Source organism: Clarias gariepinus, chromosome 18, assembly GCF_024256425.1.
Source record: "Clarias gariepinus isolate MV-2021 ecotype Netherlands chromosome 18, CGAR_prim_01v2, whole genome shotgun sequence".
Lineage (NCBI taxonomy): Eukaryota > Metazoa > Chordata > Actinopteri > Siluriformes > Clariidae > Clarias > Clarias gariepinus.
In genome coordinates this window covers 13204521-13224326 of record NC_071117.1, presented here as the reverse complement: position 1 = coordinate 13224326, position 19806 = coordinate 13204521, and the positions used below count along the sequence as shown (strand labels likewise).

Here is a 19806-nt window from a genome sequence, read left to right as displayed (position 1 = left end):
GTATAAATCTTTGACAAACTGCGGCATGCTCCACAGCCCTAGCACTCCCGCAGGACGTGTGTGTGTGTGTGTGTGTGATACGTGTTCTTGCCAACGTGTGTTGTCATTGGCATAGAGTATCAGGGTGCGGCTATGTGTTTGTGTGTGTGTTTAAGCATGCTTGTGTATTGTTCATATGTGAAGGTTTTTAAAGATAAGAAAAAAAGGGGGTCAGTCTGGTTAGGTTTCTTTGTGGACAAGTATATTTATTCTCATCCAGCACAGAAAAGTATCAGGAAACTAAATCATCTTTACTGTTATCTGTTTCAGTTATTTATCTCTTTATGAGATAATAAACATATGGATGTTAATGGAAAATCTGATGGTTCTTTTATGCTGTAGCTATTTTTTGGGGTTATCTTCACTTGACCCCTGGAGGAAAAGTCACTGAAAATCAATACCAATTTCTTCTAACTGATAACCCTTATCCATGTTTAATATGTTTCTTTCAGGGTGACTCAGTCCCATCAGTGGGGCACGATTGCTCACTGAATGGTTTAATAAGAACAATAATGATGTAAATCCTATACCATTGCATTGGAAGGCTCTAAATTCCGGTAAAAAGTTTGGACATATTTCTACTTCCAAGGTCGTTCCTAATTTTTATTTCTTTCTATATTGTAAAGCAATGCTAAAAGCGTCCAAAATATGCCATAATCTCATTTGAACAGTTGATATTGAGATGCATCTGCTACTTATGCTCCGTAAAGCTTTCATTACATGGTTATATTCTGAGGTGCTTTTCGTTAATTGGTGAGGCTGGTAACTCTAAACGAACTCCTCCTCTCTTGCAGAGGTAGATTTTGGTCTTGCTTTCCTGGGAAGGTCTTCATGAGAGCCAGATTCATCATGGGATACTATTCTTGCTAGGATTGTTCCAGAACAGCTGACAATATTTAAATTAATGTTATTGAAATAACAACTGACTGTTTTTGTAACTTAACTACATAATATCATACATGTTATTTCATAGTTTGGAAATCTCCAGTATTCTTTTAGGATGCAGAAAATAAATAACTTAATGAAAACTTGCTACAGTGGAAATGCTTTAAACCACTTTGTATCTTTAAAACCCTTTTCCTCTATATTCAGAACCAAAACTTAGTTGATGACATGTTTGATGACATAAATCTTTGAAAATAATTTTTTATTTAATTTCTGTATTTAATTAATATTATATTACAATGGAATTTTCTAAAATGTGGATCATTGTGGGATTCACATTGGATTTTACATTTTAAAAATGGCATAAAACATTTTTTCCTCCCTTTTTTATTTTGCATGGTATTTTAATGATTAATCCGAAAAATAAAAGCCTTTCCAATGAATTGTGATAGTATCTTTTCACTGGAATAAATATGTAAATCTAAACCACATCAAAAGACTTAATGTTTAGTTTATTATAATATTTATATTTATACAGTTTTACTTAGACTTTACTATGCTTTGTCAGCATATAATGGTACATTGTACATGTCCAGTCTAAAAAGTAATTGCAAAAATATTTCCAATGAAGTGGAAAATATTTATATGTATTCCTTTTGTATTTTACTAATGAAAGCTTTTATATTACTGTCTAATGGCTAAATACAGGATTACTGTCTTAGCTAACATTTCTTAGTATTTGATTTGTAGCCTAATAAACATTTTTTTAAGGAAACACAACCCAGACAAAGAAATACTGACTTCATAATGCTAAGTCTTTATTGGTCATTGGTGATACAGCAATAAGATAAAGGATAAAGACAACAGTGCATAATCTACATTCAGGTCCTACAGACATCATTTTATACGGTATTCATTGTAGCTTTGTAATGTCTAGTGTAGTGACAACAATCAGAAGAGCAGATACTTAGCAGAAACAACACACAACCCCACACACTGATAGCTTCAGCAAGCTGCTGGTGAGTTAAGGCAATTAGATAACCTAAAGCAATAAGTAAATTTAACTCGCACCCTTTGTATTTGTTAACGATTGCTTGTTCGGATTTGTGTTGGCTGGGATTTTTCGTCTGAAGCGTGTTGCAAAGCTTTCTTCTTCTTGTGCATATTAGTATTTGTGTAGAAAGACCAAAAGTTCTATCATGCAGTTTTGGAGAGCCACAAAATATTTTTTCCACTGTGCTAACACACTTGTTCTGGCTTGTCAGCTCATTATCGTATGCTTAATTGGATAAATGAAGTGTGTTAGCACAAGAAAAAACTAAAACTCTAGAGGACAATGGGTCCCCAAAAAATAATGTAGAACAAACTTCAGTACTTGCCAGAATGTTTCTTATACCCTTTTTCCTGTTTATGGGGAACTGCCTGGATTACTCCAAATACACAAACTTTTATCATTATCATCATCATCATCATCATCATCATCATTTTCTCTACAGACAATCGTGCGTAAAAAGTTAACCTCTACAACATGCTGCAGTACAGTTGATTTTGATCACAGTGAGGAGTGCAGTAGGTCAGGCCTATAGTGCCTTGAGGCAAGTGGTGTTAAGACCTGGCAGTGATCAAGTACAATTAGTACAAAAGTTTCACGCTAGCAATGGTTATTAGTTAATTAATGCAAATTGATACTTAAGGGAAGCTTTGTTTTGCGCACTTGTTTAATTGATGTCTGAACTATATTGAAGTGTTTGTAAATTTGAATAAAAGATTAGTAGTTTAGTTTGAGCCATTCCTTATAAATTATATTCCTTATGTAATAGAAAATGAGGTTTTTTATAACGGCTGCATGTGCTCTTTCGTCATGGCTCAGTTAGGGTTGATGTTTCATTTGTGTATCTGTGTAATTTAAAATACGCCTTTCGGTTCATTAGCCAGTGCTACATTTGTGCTATTTTTTTTTAAAGTTTGTGCTCAAACTGAAAAGCATTTCACATTTACATTCACAATGGCTGTTTCAACATTTATTATCATCCATTTTTCACTCCAATTTGGTCACCTGCCAATTCCCACCCACCAGCTTTCACCATAATTAGACAGCTACCCCAACCAGGGAGCATAAAGACTAACACGTACTTTCACTGAGACACATCATCCATCCCACCCAGAGAGCACAGCCAATTTTGTCCCCTTGCCATCTGCCCACACATGACTGAGCATTATCAGAATTCAAGCTTATCATAACCAGGAGTGACTGGTTAATGCTTTACAATTGACTGTGTGTTTAATATTTCAATACATTCATTTTCTGAAAAAATCCTAAGTAATATTTGTTACTGTCTCACATACCAAGCAGCATTTTGCACTAATTAGCTGATACAGTCTACCGTGACTCAATGCATGATGGACAAAGCAAGATTAATGACGGGTGGTGGAGGGGGGGTGGGGGGTTAGATGGGGTACGGGGACTGCATGGTGATAAATGATTGCTGGATGGCCCACATACACTTGCCAAGCAAACATCATGCATTAATATTAGATACTGCTTGCACCCAACTCATTTTCAAGCATAGGAGAGTCAGATTGGCACCATAATTTGTCTTTGAGAGGAATTTCGTGCTTTGGCAATATGTTTGTAGAAAGTGATCTGGAATGGATGCAATGTTTCCACGCACTCGTGTGTAAAGAGTCGAATACAGCTAATGATAGTGAGGGTAGTAAGATTTATGTTTTCGAATGTAACAAAACATCTGAGACTACAGAAAGAGTCTGCAGTGAAAAGTATTGCCATGATGTACAGCAGGGGTCGTCAACTGGTGGACCAATATCAAAACTGTAGTGTCAATTGTTTTGCCAAAGGCAGCTCATTGAAAAAGGGAAGACTTTTTACAGACATTTATCACTTTGAAGCTGACTGAACAGAAAAGACATACTGTATATTCAAAACAGATGTGTCTTATCTGATTATATTCTGTGCCTCTAGTCAAAGTGGTAACGGGAAGCACCAATGTCAAACAAAACATAACCACTTTGAATCTGTGTTTTATTTATCGTCATGGACAGATCAGAAATGGATAAGCATTAAAAGGTAACCGGTTGTTAACAAATAATTATTTTAATAGCTTATCCATAGCTTTTAAGTGAGTTGAGTACCCCTGGCATACAGGAAAATATAAATAATAATTTTTCAAAATTTTGGATAGTAGTAGGAACCAGTGAAAAAAGTTATTTTGTATAATGAATATTTGTGAATATTTGTGAACAGATAACGATTTAGTCCTGACTGCACCATGCATGTCCACACATATGCACAAAAGCTTTCTGGAATGTAATGCGCATAGCCTTTGTTAGTGCACTTCGGGTTTTTGTTTTAAGACAACACCTATGCAGAAGAACGCAGACCTGATCAGCTAACATGTAAGAGTAGCAGAGAAAAGAGTGAACTGTACCTAAAGAGTGTGCAGTCTATCTTAAGGGGACAGACGCCCTGTTTCTGAGAGTGCTGTAGTGGAAAGAGAAAGAGAGAGCTGATAAACAGATACACTGGATTCCTCTCTGAGACATTCCTAGTGAACGAGACTAGTGGGAGAGTAAAATAAGGACCAGGATGACACTTAGTTCTTCGAAGTGACATCAGCATCTCCAGAATCTTGCTTTTCACCCTTCTTGGGGACAGAGTTGTCAGACCCAGCACTTGGTTTGATTTCATCATCTCCTTTCTCCTTTTTGGTGGCTTTAGGAGAGCTAGTGTAGATACGGCTCTGGTAGTTGTAACCCTGAGTGCTGGAGAGAGAGCCTGAAAGAGGGTAGGTGATGCCAGTGCTCAGACGGGTCTCCTCCCCTTCCAGAAGTTTCCTAAGAAAGGTATAAGAAAGAAACAAAAAGGGAGGGGTTGTAATGATGAAACATGTGTGTTGAGAGTAAAAAAAAGAATTGGGAAGGGGGCAGGCGTAAAGTGTAAGATAAAGGTGGGAATTGACAATTATCCTTATTCATATTCAAACATATATTTCTATTTACCTGTAAGCAGCAATCTCAATATCCAGGGCCATCTTGACATTCAAAAGGTCCTGGTATTCCCTCAAGTGACGAGCCATCTCACTCTTAGTGGTCCTTAGCTCATTTTCCAGCTCGCCAACTGCATCCTGGTTAAGGACAAATTTAAACAAGAATTATTTCTACTAAAATTAAAAAAAATTTAAAATAAAAATCTTAGGTTGTATTCCTTTGGTTCAAATTTGAATGTTAGATGCACTGATGCAAGCGTTGGAAACCTTTGGCAGAGGCATAGTTAAATTTGGGTGGGGCACATTAACCCCTTACCCTCCTACAACCCAGAAGCAGGTCAGGAGGTACAATTTTCACTCGATTTTCACTGGAGTTATTTCATAATCCATAATAGTTACTGAACCATTAAATTTAATATTAATTACTTATATAATAAGACTGATCACTGGCTTATAGTAATGTTTTGTCGAAGTGGGCACTAAAATACAGTAGAAACCAGCTGTAACTCACTCATCTTTTATACCGCTTTATCCTGTATTCAGGGTTGCGGGGACCTGAAGCTTATCCGAGGAGACTTAGGGCACACCCTGGACAGGGTGCCAATCTATCGCAGGGCACACACACATACACACACTCACACACTCAGTCACGCACTACAGGCAATTTGGAAACGCCAGTTAACCTACCAAAGAGGAAACCCAATACCGAGATGGGGATCGAGCCTAGCCGGGAATCAAACCCTGACCCTGGAGGTGCAAGGTGACAGAGCTAACCACTACCCACTGTGCCGCCTACCAGCTTGAACACCATTTCATAATTAATTAAACTGCATAAGAATGAAGGTGGAATTTTGTGAATACAATATTAGAATACAAACATCTATTATAAGGATGTATATAGTAAATGTAGTAGATTTAAAACTTCACATTTGCTTTCAGTACCTTGGACAGAGAAGAAGTTTATCCACATCACCCATACTGTGGTTAATAATTTCTCTCGAACGAGTGTAAATTGGTTTTAGGACAATTAAAAAGGATTTAATTTTTATTATGCTAGAAAATGTACAAAAAGGTCCAAACTTACCTGAAGGCCGATGACCTCGAGGTTGTGGCGGTCCTCCATCTCGTGGATCTGCTTCTCCAGAGACTCGTTGGTGCCGCGCAGGCTCTCGATCTCGATGGTCTTGGACTGCAGCTGGCGCCTGAACTCGTTGACCTCTTCGCGAGTCGCGCGGATCGCCTCGTTGCTGCGGCTCGCCTGCTCGTTCAGATCCGCGAACTTGGAGCGGTACCACTCCTCGGCGGACTGCAGGTTTTTAGAGGCGAGAGACTCATACTGCGCGCGGATCTCCTTGAGAGCCGAGGTCAGGTCGGGCTTGGTCACCTCGAGCTCCACGGACACCTGGGACGCCTGGATGACGCTGTTGAGCTCGGCCACCTCTTCGTCGTGCACCTTGCGCAGGAAGCCGATCTCGTCCAGCAGGGACTCGACCTTCCTCTCCAGGTCGAGGCGAGCCAGGGACGCGTCGTCCACGTCTTTGCGGAAAGCCTGCAGCGTGCGCTCGGCCTCGTCGCGCCGGCGCGCCTCTTCCTCGCACCGCTCGTGCGCCTTCTGCAACTCGTCCTCGGCGGCGTCGCGCTCCAGCGCGGCGCGCTCGCGCTCGGCGCACACCTGCTCCAGCTGCGCGCGCAGCTCGCGGATCTCCTGCTGGTAGAGGTCGGCGAGGCGCGAGGGCTCCGCGTGACGCTGACGCATCGCCGCCAGCTCGGTCTCCAGCGCCTTGTTTTGCTGCTCCACGTGGCGCACTTTCTCGATGAACGTCGCGAAGCGGTCGTTCAAGCCCTGCATCTGCTCCTTCTCGTTCGTGCGGATGATCTTGAGCTCGTTGCTCATCGCGGTGCTCTGCGCGAAGTCAAACGTGTCCATCCCCACCGGAGAGTAGCCGGTGCGCCCGGTGCGCTTGTACGAGCCCAGGTTCGAGCCGGTGGTCCTGGACAGGGACACGGACCGGTACCCGCTTCGAGGGGCACTCATTTTGGACGGAGACGCGGAGAAACGCGGAGAATCTCCAAAAATCTTCCGGTAGGAGGAAGAGGAATAGACTTCAGATCCGTAGCTCATTTTGGCGTTTGAGAATGAGAGGAGCGGAACTCACACTGCAGAGTTGCCCCCCCTTTTATAGCAGCAGCAGGACCGTCCCAATCGATGCCACCCTGCTTATAGGCTGTATCTTCACACCCAGCTTTCCAGATGAAGATGTGTCAGCGGGAAACACGACAGAAACAAGATTCTTTAACTTTCTTGAAAGCGTTTTTGCTTGATGTGGTAGTGCGTCTCAAATCTTTATAAAGACTAAGCAGGGAAGGCAGGATGGAACTGTCCGTTTTGGCGCAGTGCTGATGTCAGCAAGAAAGAAAAAAAAAGTCTCTCTGTCTCTGTGGTATCCATGAGGAGCATCCATGCGACGTCACCACCACAGGAGACATTTTATTACACGAAAGGATGCTGTAGACCATCCAATCATATTTAAACATTATACACTTTTAATATATACTGTATATATTTTTCTCTTAACAAATCCTAATATTATTTCACTGAAAATGAACTAAATTTATTCATTATTCATGTTACGTGACCATTGACGTATTAAACATCACACTGTTTTTAAACATGGTGTTGGGTTGTGTAGGGACCCTAAGGGTCACTTTTAAGTAATTCCTAAACACATATCTCAGTAACACGCAGTTATAATAGCACAGGTTTGATGTGGCTAAATTTAGCCATCATACGCCAAAGCTGTGAAGTCACCGTCTGGATTGGAGAAAGTTTGACTGCAGTACAATGCTGCTCTCTGTCGGTGTGCCGATACAATACACATGCTCTCTCTCTCTCCCTCTCTCTCTCTCTCTCTCTCTCTTTCTCTCTCTGTCTGTCTGTATGTATGTCTGTCAGTCTGAAAGTTTCTATTCTAATTGTATATAAAAAACCAGTAAGGGTCCAGCTTTTGTTCAGAGTTTTTAAATGTGGTATTCTCAAATTAAAATTTATAAACAAAGAACTTTTAACATTTTATAAACATTTTAATAACATTTAAAATGTTAATACATTTTATGTTTACTGTTATTATTATTATTATTATTATAATTAAAAAAAAATTATGTATTCATTATTTTAAGTATTTATTAGTATGCAATAATTATACAATTATTATTTTATGTTTTATATAATTTCATAAAACCTTTTTCCTGTATGACAGCCGGCCTTTTATATTAATAACAGAGTTAACTTATTAAGAGTTAGCAGCCACGCCCCCTGCTGTCCAAATCCAGCCTATCAAGGTGTGTTATTTTTCCTCTTCTTTCACTAAATGTTCATCTTGGTCACTCTGTGAAACGACCTGATAGAAAGATTCCAACTTAATAATAAACATAATAGGTGACACAGTGGGTTAGTGATTAGGATTGTGTCCTTGCACCTCCAGGGTTCGATTCCTGCCTTACTCGGGTTTCCTTGCACAGTCCAAGGAAAAAAGACATGCAGATTAGGTTAATTGGCATTCCCCAAACTGCCCATATGTGTGTATAAGCAGTATAGAAGATAAATGAAGATAATGTGATAATAAAATTCTTTATATAAGTGTTATATTCAGTTAAATCTAACTGTAAAAGCACTGTATGGTTGGTTAAGAAACAAGATGGAAAACCTAGGTGGTTTGGCTTGGTGGGTTTCCTCTGGGGACTCTGGCTTTCTCTCCCAGTCCAAAGACATGAAGATTAAGATAATTCCCAATGGTAACCATTGGCCTTTATGGCCCCTACATGGCCTTATGAGGTTCTTAGATGGATGGATGTCATGTTATATGGATGCTTTGTAATTCCTAATACAATAAATATTTTTTAATAACTCAATTTAGACCTGCCCTGCTGTTTTCATTTTACAGTTCATTAAATGTAAGAATATCATTATATCATTAAAGACCTGACGTGCATGTGAACAACGCCTTAACATTATATAAGCCCCACCTACGATGGCACAGTCTCTTAATTATATTAAGTAATCCTTAACCACACTGGTTAAGTTAGTTATGTAAGCTCCGCTCAGCAACCCTTCATTTTTCTTTCTTCATTTTGTGTTCACTCTTCTTTCAGTTATATTTTTATTATAAAGTTGCTTTGACACCATATCATTTGTAGTATTCGAATATACTTTCTCCAACTTTTTCAGTATGTGCACCAATAAAATGCTTTCTTATTGCTTATTCATTATCTACAAAGACATAAATTTGAAAAAGAAAAATTTAAATAAAACTGATAATCAATTTAATACTTCGTTCTGTTTCACCAAAGTTTGTGATCTGCACTTATATCGTGCACATAACCACGCCCTCTACATGATCAAAGCCACGCCCACTCACCACCGTCCTGCATATACAGTATTACACTTTCTTCCGTCATTTTTAAAAAAATGCTTACTTATTTTCTTTAAATGTGATGCAGTGTTTTGTAAAAAAAAAAAAACGAAAAAAACTCTATAAATTCATAAAGTAAATGATTTTTAATTTAACAAATATCTCTAATGTAAAAAAACAACAACAACAACAACAGTACAGCAGCAACTATAACCACTCCCCTTAACAGGCTAAATCCCGCCCACTAGTGCACCTAATCTCCTCCCCTCATCTCTTCCGTCAGTTATTGTGAAGGAGGAGGAGGAGGAGACGGGTATATTCACTTGTACAGGACAGAGACAGGAGAAAAAGGTGCTCGCACAGCTGCACGCGCTCTGCTCTCCGGTGGTGGTGGTGGTGTTAATAGTGGTAGTGTTTGTTGGTGGTGTGCTACAGCGCATGCTCAGATCTCCTGCTTGTGCAGCTGCAGCTTTCTGCTTCTTCACTGAAAGGTGGGTGAGTGAAAATGGCGTTAGTTTGTTACACTTAAGACACGCATCACTTTTTTTTTAATCTTACTGTACACTTTGTTTACAGCTTGGCTGTTTGTATCTATTTCGAGTTTGTGTGCGCGTGGGATTAAACGCTACATTTAGATACAGAATAACAACAACAAAAACATAGGATGTCCGTGATGTGCTGAGATGTTTGACATTTCGCTGCACAAAAGCAAAACCTCGCTGCCTGCGTGTTCATCTGTAGGCCGGTAGCCCTGTGTATAACTATGTAATACTCGTTAGTATCTTTTACATATACGCAGTTTCTTAGCTAACAGTTAGGAATGTTAAGTTTGCAGTGATGGAAACTAGTTAAAGCTGTTTGAAGCTAGCTAAGCATGCTATTGTTGTGCAGCTGTAATTACTGCAGAATGTTACCCCATGTTACATTACTTAGACTCCCTTAGGACCAAGTAAAACCTGAATTCAGTTCAAAGTTGATCCATAGATTGTACTCAAATTACAAACAAACAAACAATCCCTTGGTTGTCTATGGTCTTATTTCCTTTCTGGGAGGTTAGTTATTTTGTTAGCTCTGAATCTGGCCTTTTGGTAAATTCTTTGCTAGATCTGAAAGGAAAAAAAACACACACAAATGAGGAATCCTCGACCTTTTGATATTTTTAAAGTTTATACTTGTGAGTCTATAGGTTTTTTTTTTTTGTTGGGTTGCCAGAACCATGTCAAACAGTCCTTATTTTTATACACTGTCTGGAAGTCTAGTGCATTTCCAGTGATCTAGATATACTAAGACTTATGAAAAAAGAAAAGAAAATGTATAGTATTGCAGTATTGATTATTTGAATGGTTTAAATTTATTGCTGTTTAAATTTGACGTTCATTAATCAACATTGTTTTTTTTTGTAATTGCATCGTTTCTGTTTTTAACTTATATGTTTTAAAAGAAACATCGTTTTAATTAAAAGAAAAACAAACAAACAAAAAATTTCATTGTGTTCCATTTTGAGGATTCCAGTTGAATATTAAAGGAATTGTGGTTGATAACTTATAATAATCAATTTTCCCTTTGAAGAAACTGCACCTTTCTTTGTTCGGATATTATGTGCCTTTAATATGTACCTGGAAATTTTTATTTATTTTACTTAAAAAAAATATTTCAGGCACATGATTAGATCAAAATAACTTTTAGAGTAAAATTGCACTAGGTAATATTTACAAAAACTAACATTACAAAATAGTACCCCTATGTCTGTGTGTACGACCATCCTGTGACAAGTAATGGTCACAGTTTTATGCCTGTTTTTTCTAAGTGAATTACATTTTAAACAAGTAAATAGCCATAACTATGTAAATAACCCCATTTTGCGAGTGCGCAGTTCTAGCCAAAACCTTGCCAGCAGGTGTCTTTTGGCCCATTTAATTTCTGTTCAAGCAACAAAAGCTGGCAGCCTGTTTATTTACAGCCCACTCCCCCCCCCCCCCCCCCCCCCCCCCATTCCAGTTGTGGCTAAAATCTGTAAGCAAGTGAAAGACCTCTCTATTTAAGAAGGTATAAGACTTTTAGGCTTGTCTTGCAGAGTCCTCAGTTCACATGCTAGAAGAAACCTCTGTCCTTTAGCCCTTAAGGCCTCCAGCATGTTTGCACAAGTCAGCATTCATAAATTACAGGGCCAGAGAAGTGCTTAGCCTAGCTGTTCAGTGCCCACTAGTCATCTTGCGCAATAAAATGCTGGTGAAACGTGGACTTTGGTGAAAGTGGGGCATGACATGACACTGTAAATACATTATAATATGTTTTATTGAAATAATACCTTCAGTTTGCAGATTTAGACTTGTACACTGAAGTTACAGAACTTGCCTAATTAACCTTAATCTAATTTGCAGCACTGGGCTTGGTCTGAATGTGATTTTACCTGAAAAGAATTTGATTTAGTTTAAATCTAATCAACCTGGTTGATTTTACTTCAAAGAAGAGACCATTCCAGGTCTGGATTAACATTTCATGTCCTGACATTTTCCATTTCAGTATTTTAGTGTAGGACATTAGTCAGTACTTGTTTATTCCTTTAACAGCAAGGTAATCACATTTAAATGTGACCGCCTGGGTTGTGGATTCTCTGATGTGTAGACACCAACAACTTCAAAGTGATTTTGTTAAATTGCCTGTTAATGGCCACCTTTTTCAATCCCGTTCTGTCTCTATGAGCAAGAACATCTGTCTCTATTTTTGTCCTGCAGATTAAAATTTAAGCCTAATGGATATAAAGATGACTACATCATGGAGCGACCGCCTTCAGCATTACGCAGACCTCCCAGCGAACATGGACAGATTGGCAATGAAAAAATACAGACGCGAAGCCTATCACAGGTATGCATGAGGGACAAACTTATTTAGTAAAATGTTAGAATGTAAAATTCTTATAACTTAAATTATTATATAAACAAGTCATACCAGCCATAACATTATGACCACATAACATTATAACATTTACACTGATTAGCAATTATACACCAGCACACTGGAGACAGAATCATGGGCACCCAAGGCTTACCCACCCAATGCTCGCAGGAATAAAGGCCAGTCCTTTGGGTCGATCCCACAGAAAAGCAGGCAAAGAGCCCAAGCAGGCAAGGAGCCCACTGGAGGTGTTTGTTCAGTTGAAGGCTATGGGAGCTTGATTGATTTGGGATCTGAGAAGTTTGAACGCCGTGTCCTGTGGTTCGGTGCCTTTCTAGATTCACTAGCATTGACTTTTTGATGGTTTGTTCTAAATTAGCTGTGTGATAGGATCAGATGGGCTGGTGTTCAATGATATTTACTTCATCTGTATGATTATTAATAATGTAATGATTATTCACCATCAAGTTGAGACGTTAAACATGGAGTCTGCTGTTTCTAGTCAGTTTATTATTATGATAAATATTGTTTTCAGTTTATAGAAGTAGAAACTTAAGCTTCTGGTTTATTATGACATTTTTTTATTAAGTTCTTGACCTTAAAGTATTAATATATTTAATAAAAATAGTATTATTCAGTAGTATAAATGATCCAGAAACTAATGCAAAGCTAAGAGAAAAGGTATTTTATCCATTTATGGAAAATGTGGGTCAGCTGAATGGCAGCTCAACAGAAGATTAATATAGTGAGCATGAAGTGTCCTAATCTGTGTTGGAAACCTGCGTTATACTGTAGGCAAAGCTGTGAGAGAATTAGGGATATCAGCCTTGGCAGCAGTAATAATTCACCAGGAGCGCTGCTAGCTGGTTATTTTCGTAATTTAGGTCTGAATCTGGATTTATGCCAGAAGGAAGTTTTAGTGAAGCTTTGGCTGATTAATGGAGTTGAATTCTTTTCAAACCACAGCTGAGAAATCGCAGGTATCTGTGAAATCCAGCTTTGATGAGACATTTTTATAACGTGAAGTGACTGACTTCATGGCTGACACGAAGTTCAGGTTTGAAATTTTACTTACCATTCTTTTATCTATAATGATAGATAACTGAACCTTGACTACTACACAAGCACGCATTTGATCAGGTGCCAAGGGCAAGCTGATATCACATCCAGGCTATTTTCATTCGCCAGTGCTCTGTGGTATAATAAAACATTTTAGCCTAGTCAGTTATGTTTTTCGAACAACCGGAACGTAGGACCAGACAGCTGATTTGTTTACCCTCGAATGACCTTTATTGTTAAAGCCCTTGCGCTCCATGTCAGTCTCTATGCAGAATAAGCCTCCTGCAGTACACCAGAATTTTACACATGAAAATAGAAGCGTATGGAAAGAATGTATATTGTTTGATCTTACTGTATGATCCTGACTTCAAACTTGTCTTGTCTTAAAGGCCACACTTTTTAATTTTATACAATAAGCTTTTATAAATATAAGTTTTTTCGATTTGTAATTGTATAGGCTTGCTAAGGAAGATGTGCTGACTTGATTTGTCACACATGGTTGTAACAGAAGTGGCAGGTTTCTACTGACCTGGCCGTAGATGGCTGCATTGGAGGCATTGTGTTTCTTTAAATGTCAGTTCCACGGATAGGCCGCTGACTTTAGAATTCTAGTCGAGTGAGGGATGATTTACAATGTTTGGATATTAACCGCTCCATCAACACTCTGCAAGTGATTTTGCATTTGATATGCCATGTCATAAAAGTGAAACAAAATGAGTGAGGCTGTTTTTCTGGTGCTGGGCCAAATTGTAAATTCTAATCTCAACACTAAAATAGACACCCGAGACGTCTAATTATAGGCGCTTCCAGACACACTGGATAAAATACACTGTAGAGTGGAAGTAAGGTCTGGCAGGAAGCTGGAATTGTAGTTTAAACTGGACAGGATTAACCTAGGGGCCTAAAAGTCATGCAGATATTTCACAAAACTGAACTTGTACAGGAAACAAAGTCTGTGAAAATTGCCCAGATTCGATTATGTATTATGTATTTTAGATTAGTCAGTGGAGACCAACTGAGCTGCCACTTCAGCACCTGGGACACTCATTCCAGGGCAAACGGTTTTGAAGCTGTTTTTTCCCCCCATCATCTTATTAACTTTACAAGATAAAGAAAAAGCGACTGGTGAAGAAATTATAAGGGGGAAATTTCTTGTCTCAACATTACACTACAAAAAAAAAAAACATCATGCACACTTGATTACAAATCACTATGTGGTGGTCAGTTTATGTATGAAAATGAATTCCAACCTGCCAAGAACCACTTTGAGACCAATTTGAGTGACGGAATATGCCCATGCCATCCAGAAAGAAAAACTCCATAGATTTGATATCCAGGTCATTCAGTACATTACAAGTCGTCAGCTGACTTTATTTTATTGCCGCATAACGTCTAGACCCGACCAACTGAAGCAACCCCAGACCATAACACTGCCTCCAGAGGTTTGTACAGCAGACACTATGCATGATGGTACATCGCTTCATGTGCTTCCCTTCTTACCCTGATGCACCATGACTCTGGAATAGGGTCAATCTGGACTCATCGGTTTCTGATTAGTCTCACTAACACATGGCCACACAGCTGTTTAGTCCCAATCCTGTGGGTTTCCATCGCACTGTGTGCAAACGGAAATGCTTTTTACTTTCACATAGCTGTTGTGTTTAAATGATCTCCATTCATGATTTTTCTGGTAACCAGATCTCAAAAACCATTCGTCATCAAACCCTGCCAAGAGTTATCTTCCTGGTCAGCTGATAATGTAGAAAGATAAATCATTTGCGTCACACACTTATGGTTGAGATCCTACTGGCCATACTTTCTATTTGAGGTCCAAAGGTGGCCCCTTTATCGGGATTGTCTTCTGCTGTGTCCTGGTATTTGTACGCTCCGGTGAACCCATGTGATGCAATGCATTAAGCTCAGACCAAATCCATCCAACCCTGTTCACCTTTAGCTGAGTAAATTCAGTGAATTCTGTAAGCTTAAAGTACAAAGATAGCAACTTGGAAAAGAAGGAAATGAATACATACCTGCTAGTGCGCTTGTTTATCAGCTGGACCAGGCCAGTAGTGCTCTCTGCTGTGGGTTCAGCCAGTTCATGTTGCCTGTTCGACTATTCTAGATGTCTTTGTTTAAAAGGAAACAAACTGTGACGCAACAAAGACCCAACAACACAGAACACAGCAGAAATATACGCACAATAGTTTTCAAATAGGCCAAATACCAAAGAAAGCAAAAAAACAAGCTTTTGTTGGATGTGATGCTTTAGGCATAGCAGTGCGGACAGACAGGTCGGATTGGCCCTGCTGTAGTAGCAGTGATTTCTACTCTATCTCGCAAAGTAAGACAATGGAGGGGGTGCAACACTTTGCAATTACAAGGTAGACCCCGAACTAGGTAATATTACCTGTTTAAGCTAAAAAAATGTTGCGTTAATGGGCTATGAAAGGGTATGTTCAGAATGTTGCTTGATTTTGCAAACTAATAGTGATACAAAGCATAAGTAATGTTTTTCCAATGTTTATCTGCTCAGTTTTAGTGATCTTGTGCCCACTGAAGATACAGATTTTTCTGCTTGTACTCTGCTCACCTGAAAGTTTAAGATGTTGATGCTTGACCTGATTGTAGAGAGTGGTTATTTGACTTCCCAAAGAGTCCTCGTCAGCTAAAACCCTATGAAGTTTCTCCAAACAGTATATACAACAGATATATTTATATATAATTTTTTTGGACCATTCTGTAGAAAGTCTAAAAAGACTTTCAAAGTTTTTTCCCCCCTGTTTTAATGTTTGACCCGTATTTTTTGGTGCATCGGTTTTGTGCATTAATTGGCCAATTGGAAAACTGCCTGAACATACAGATGTTCCAGTGCTTATAGGTGAATTTTGTTTTAGCTTCAGCGAATAGCTTTGGATCAAGCCGTGTCAGGTTTGACGTGTGAAATCTGGCTCCGCGTGTACACCCCGCTGCGCTGGGAGGTTTCTATTTAATACCCAGAAAGCCTTAGCTATCTCTTAGAACAGACTTTCTGTATGCTGGTCAGGAGAATCTGGGAATCTTTTCTTTTTTTTTTTTTTTTTTGCTGTGCTTTATTCCGGATTTGGCTCAGCAACATGAAAAGCAGGGAACTGATAGAAAACTGTGGGAAAAACGACATCCTCTTTGATACTTAAGCTTTTTTTCATGACTAAAGAATTATCCGTCTAAAAATATGGCCCTAGATTTAACTCTGAATTGACTAGTTTTTTTTTCATCCTCATCTAATCAATCTTTTGATGAATTTGTGTTTTCTTGTTTTGATTTGTTTCAGAGTATTTGTGAACAGAAGTTTGGCAATGGAGAAGATCAAATGCTTCGGTTTTGACATGGATTACACTTTAGCAGGTGAGACAACGAGGCCCAGTGTTTTTCTACCAAGAAATTTAACACATCATTTACTTGCAGACTCTGTGTGCCATTTCGCTGCATGTTGGAAGCACACAGCTGTTTCTTGTTAAACTGTGACTGGACCACAATCCCTTGCAGCTTGGAAATTTGTAAAATGTGTCCCTGGGATGAAGCAACTTTCTTCACCTTAAAATAGCCAGCAACACAGACACTCTGAAACTCAGAGTAAACATGCAGTGGGATGATATATTTAAAATGGTCCTCATTGGTGTTTGGAACTTGGTGAATATAATTACAGGTGCACTGTTATGTTTAATGCTTTTACAAAACATGTGTCTGTTACTGAAGACATCATAAGTAAAAAAAAAAAACAAAAAAAATTGTCCTTATGGTTCGACACGACACACACGGCATCATCAAATTGACACAGCTCATGTATTACCTCATCCTGTGTTTGGGTTTTCGGGGTGTCAACTAGGAACCCAATACTGACATTTTAACATGCACTGGGAGGGTTTGGTTTCCGCTGCTTTCTGCCCTGCATCTCAGTGACTCGGCCACTAACAGCAGCCTGTGGTTGCTAAATCAGGACTGCTTGCTTTAGGAAAGCAGATCAGCTCGGTGACATGCCAGGACTGATGGGCCTCCACAGACTGCCTTCATTCTAGGCACAAGGGAGATATCGCGTACATTCAGCTGTCGACATCAACAGGTTTATTGTTCACAGTAGAGTGTTTACAAGGCGAAAGGGCTATCATGTTGCCTTGTGCTGGAATAATACCATTACATACCACAAACCTCATCAGTTTCTTTAAGATCACTTCTACAGTATAGTTGTATGTTTATATGAGCTGTAATGGGAACATCTGCATACTCTACATCATGATTAGTCTTGCTAACCTTTTTTGATCTGTAACCTTGTCCAGTCTGTACTATTGTTGTCTATCTCTGGTCTGTGTAACAAAGGGCAAGTTTAAAGGTCAGGATTCCCCACATCAGCCTGGTCTTGATGGCGCTGCAGCCCAATGGGCCTCTAAATCATTCTAAACTGATGACAATTACAGTATGCGACTCTAATGGATATGTTTATAATGACTTAAACAGCTATGGATATAAGATAAAATTCATCTGGCTGAACTATGTATATTACACAGCACTCTTCAAGTACTGAGTATGAGATTGACCTATATGGTGCTGCGGGTCTTTTTTTTGTTTTGTTTTGACTAGCGGGGGCACGTGTCATTCTCTGGCCAAAGTGGCCCTCATCGGTAAACAACATTCCTGCCGGTCGACCTGCACACATGCTTGTGAGGTATAATTATCTGTCAGAAAACTGCAGGTAAATGAGGAGATAACAGATTCCAAGGGGCCAGAAGACTACCTCTCTTGTATTTGAGAACTGTCTATTCTTTTACAGGCTGATGTATGTCAAACTAAGATTATATAGCTCAAGCAGCATGACATTTATTTCTCTTGCTGTCAAAATACAAGGGGCGTTCACGTCAAACAGGGACTTATTAATAACAAGACAGTTATGAGAGTAAAAACTACCTATATTTATCTGTATAATCCCCTGATACACTAATACACATATCCCAGTGTTTCACAAGTGCTTGGATACTGAAAGGTTTTTCTCAGTACGCTGACACTATTACCGAACTGCCTGCTTCAAGGAACCCCTTTAATGGAAATCACCTTGAGCAAGGACAGGACTGTGTGGAGGATGTGGCAAGAACCCCATGTCCGAACTCCTGTAATGTCCAAGTGGTGCAGTGGGGAGTATTGGGTCATGCATTGTCCTTTGGTTATCAAACCATGCTATTTATTCCAAGAGTGTTCCACTCGCCGAATGTTCACTGGAATGAGTGCAGTGGGGTCCAAGGTAGCCACAGTCAGGCTCATACAGTTTAAACCATTTAAATGTTTTACCGAGTCTAAGAATCTCATCACCATACTCTGTTTGTAAAAAGAAAAAATAAATAAATTGTTGTGTCCAAATGTAGTAACTATCCTGCAACAACAGCCTTCATGAAGAAAAATATTAAAAAGGGAGTAGCAGTGTGGGAGATGAATCTGTTTAACAACAGTGCAATGTCACATTTTGGCAAGAATCCAAAAGAAAGTGTTGTTAAAACGGTTTCTTATTAAAATCACATTGTGATCTGCTAAGGAGATGTAACAACTTCTCGATGCACAAAGAAGAAAAAGATTTCAGCAAGACAACAATGAGCAGTAATTCTGTTAGTGATGGCGAAAGTCGTTGTTCACAATAACCCTCCTCCTCCTCCTCCTCATTGTTCTCGTTCTCGTATAAATATTTTTGGATTGTGGAAAAATCATCTGCGTTTCCATTATTTCTTATTGGGAAATTCACTTTGATATACGAGTGCTTTGGATTACAAGCACACATCGGGAACAAATTATGCTCACAATCCAAGGTTTAACTGTACTGTGGACTGTGGCTTTACTGCATTGCTTCTTCTTATAAGGGAATTTCTTATATAATTCAGGATTTTTTTCTGAGCCAAAACCATGTTTGCAGAATTTTTCCTTGCTTATCTTCAGTAGCCACTCTATTCTGTTCAGTGTGAGTCTCAAGCTTGTCCTGTGAACACTGCGTATGAGTCTGGAAGACACACATTTGTTATTTTTTTGGTTAAGTAAAGAAGCTGTTCACCTGAAGTTCACTTCAGGCAAACTCGAGTAATGTCTGTGCTATGTAAGAAAGCGATCCTCTCCCTGGGCTGGGTGACAGGTAACATGATTAGCTGAGTGTGTCACACTGGCATGTTGTGATCTGCTAAGGAGATGAAACAATTTCTCGATACACAAAGCCAAAGAGACATTTAACACTGGTGACAAAAACACCCTCTCGTTACCTCTCCTTCCCGCAGGCGCTCCCTTTCACAGTAACTTCTGTCTCTCATATTTTGAAAGTCTTTCCAAATAACGAAAAAAAAATTCCCGGAACTGTGAGGAGCGAGTGTGACAAAGTTACCAGAAGAACTCAGTAAAAGCTAACAGCTGTTTTACTTATAGTACTGTGCAAAAGTCTTGGGCACATACAAAAATATAGCATAAGCAAAAGATGCTTTTGAAAACATTTCTGCATAAAAGAAACTTCTATA

General features: G+C 39.2%; 2 protein-coding genes across 4 annotated transcripts in view; one reads left to right on the top strand and one right to left on the bottom strand.

Annotated features, from left to right (window-relative positions):
- Window positions 1-1718: 1718 nt before the first annotated feature.
- Window positions 1719-7188, bottom strand: inab (internexin neuronal intermediate filament protein, alpha b). Its single transcript, XM_053477512.1, has 3 exons — window positions 6013-7188; window positions 4942-5066; window positions 1719-4776 (listed from the first exon to the last, which is right to left on the bottom strand). The coding sequence occupies exons 1-3, from the start codon at window positions 7048-7050 to the stop codon at window positions 4536-4538; spliced, it is 1404 nt and encodes a 467-aa protein (XP_053333487.1). The 5' UTR covers window positions 7051-7188; the 3' UTR covers window positions 1719-4535.
- A 2454-nt stretch (window positions 7189-9642) lies between these two features.
- The window catches only part of nt5c2b (5'-nucleotidase, cytosolic IIb), a 28041-nt gene continuing 17877 nt past the window's right edge, over window positions 9643-19806 (top strand). For 2 of the 3 annotated variants that reach the window (XM_053476697.1, XM_053476699.1), the window contains exons 1-3: window positions 9643-9828; window positions 12073-12202; window positions 16602-16675. In XM_053476697.1, the coding sequence (XP_053332672.1) occupies window positions 12090-12202; window positions 16602-16675 (187 nt within the window). In that variant the 5' untranslated portion in view covers window positions 9643-9828; window positions 12073-12089. Of the gene's footprint in view, window positions 9833-12072; window positions 12203-16601; window positions 16676-19806 lie in introns of all 3 variants that reach the window. The other variant, XM_053476698.1, reaches the window with a different exon arrangement.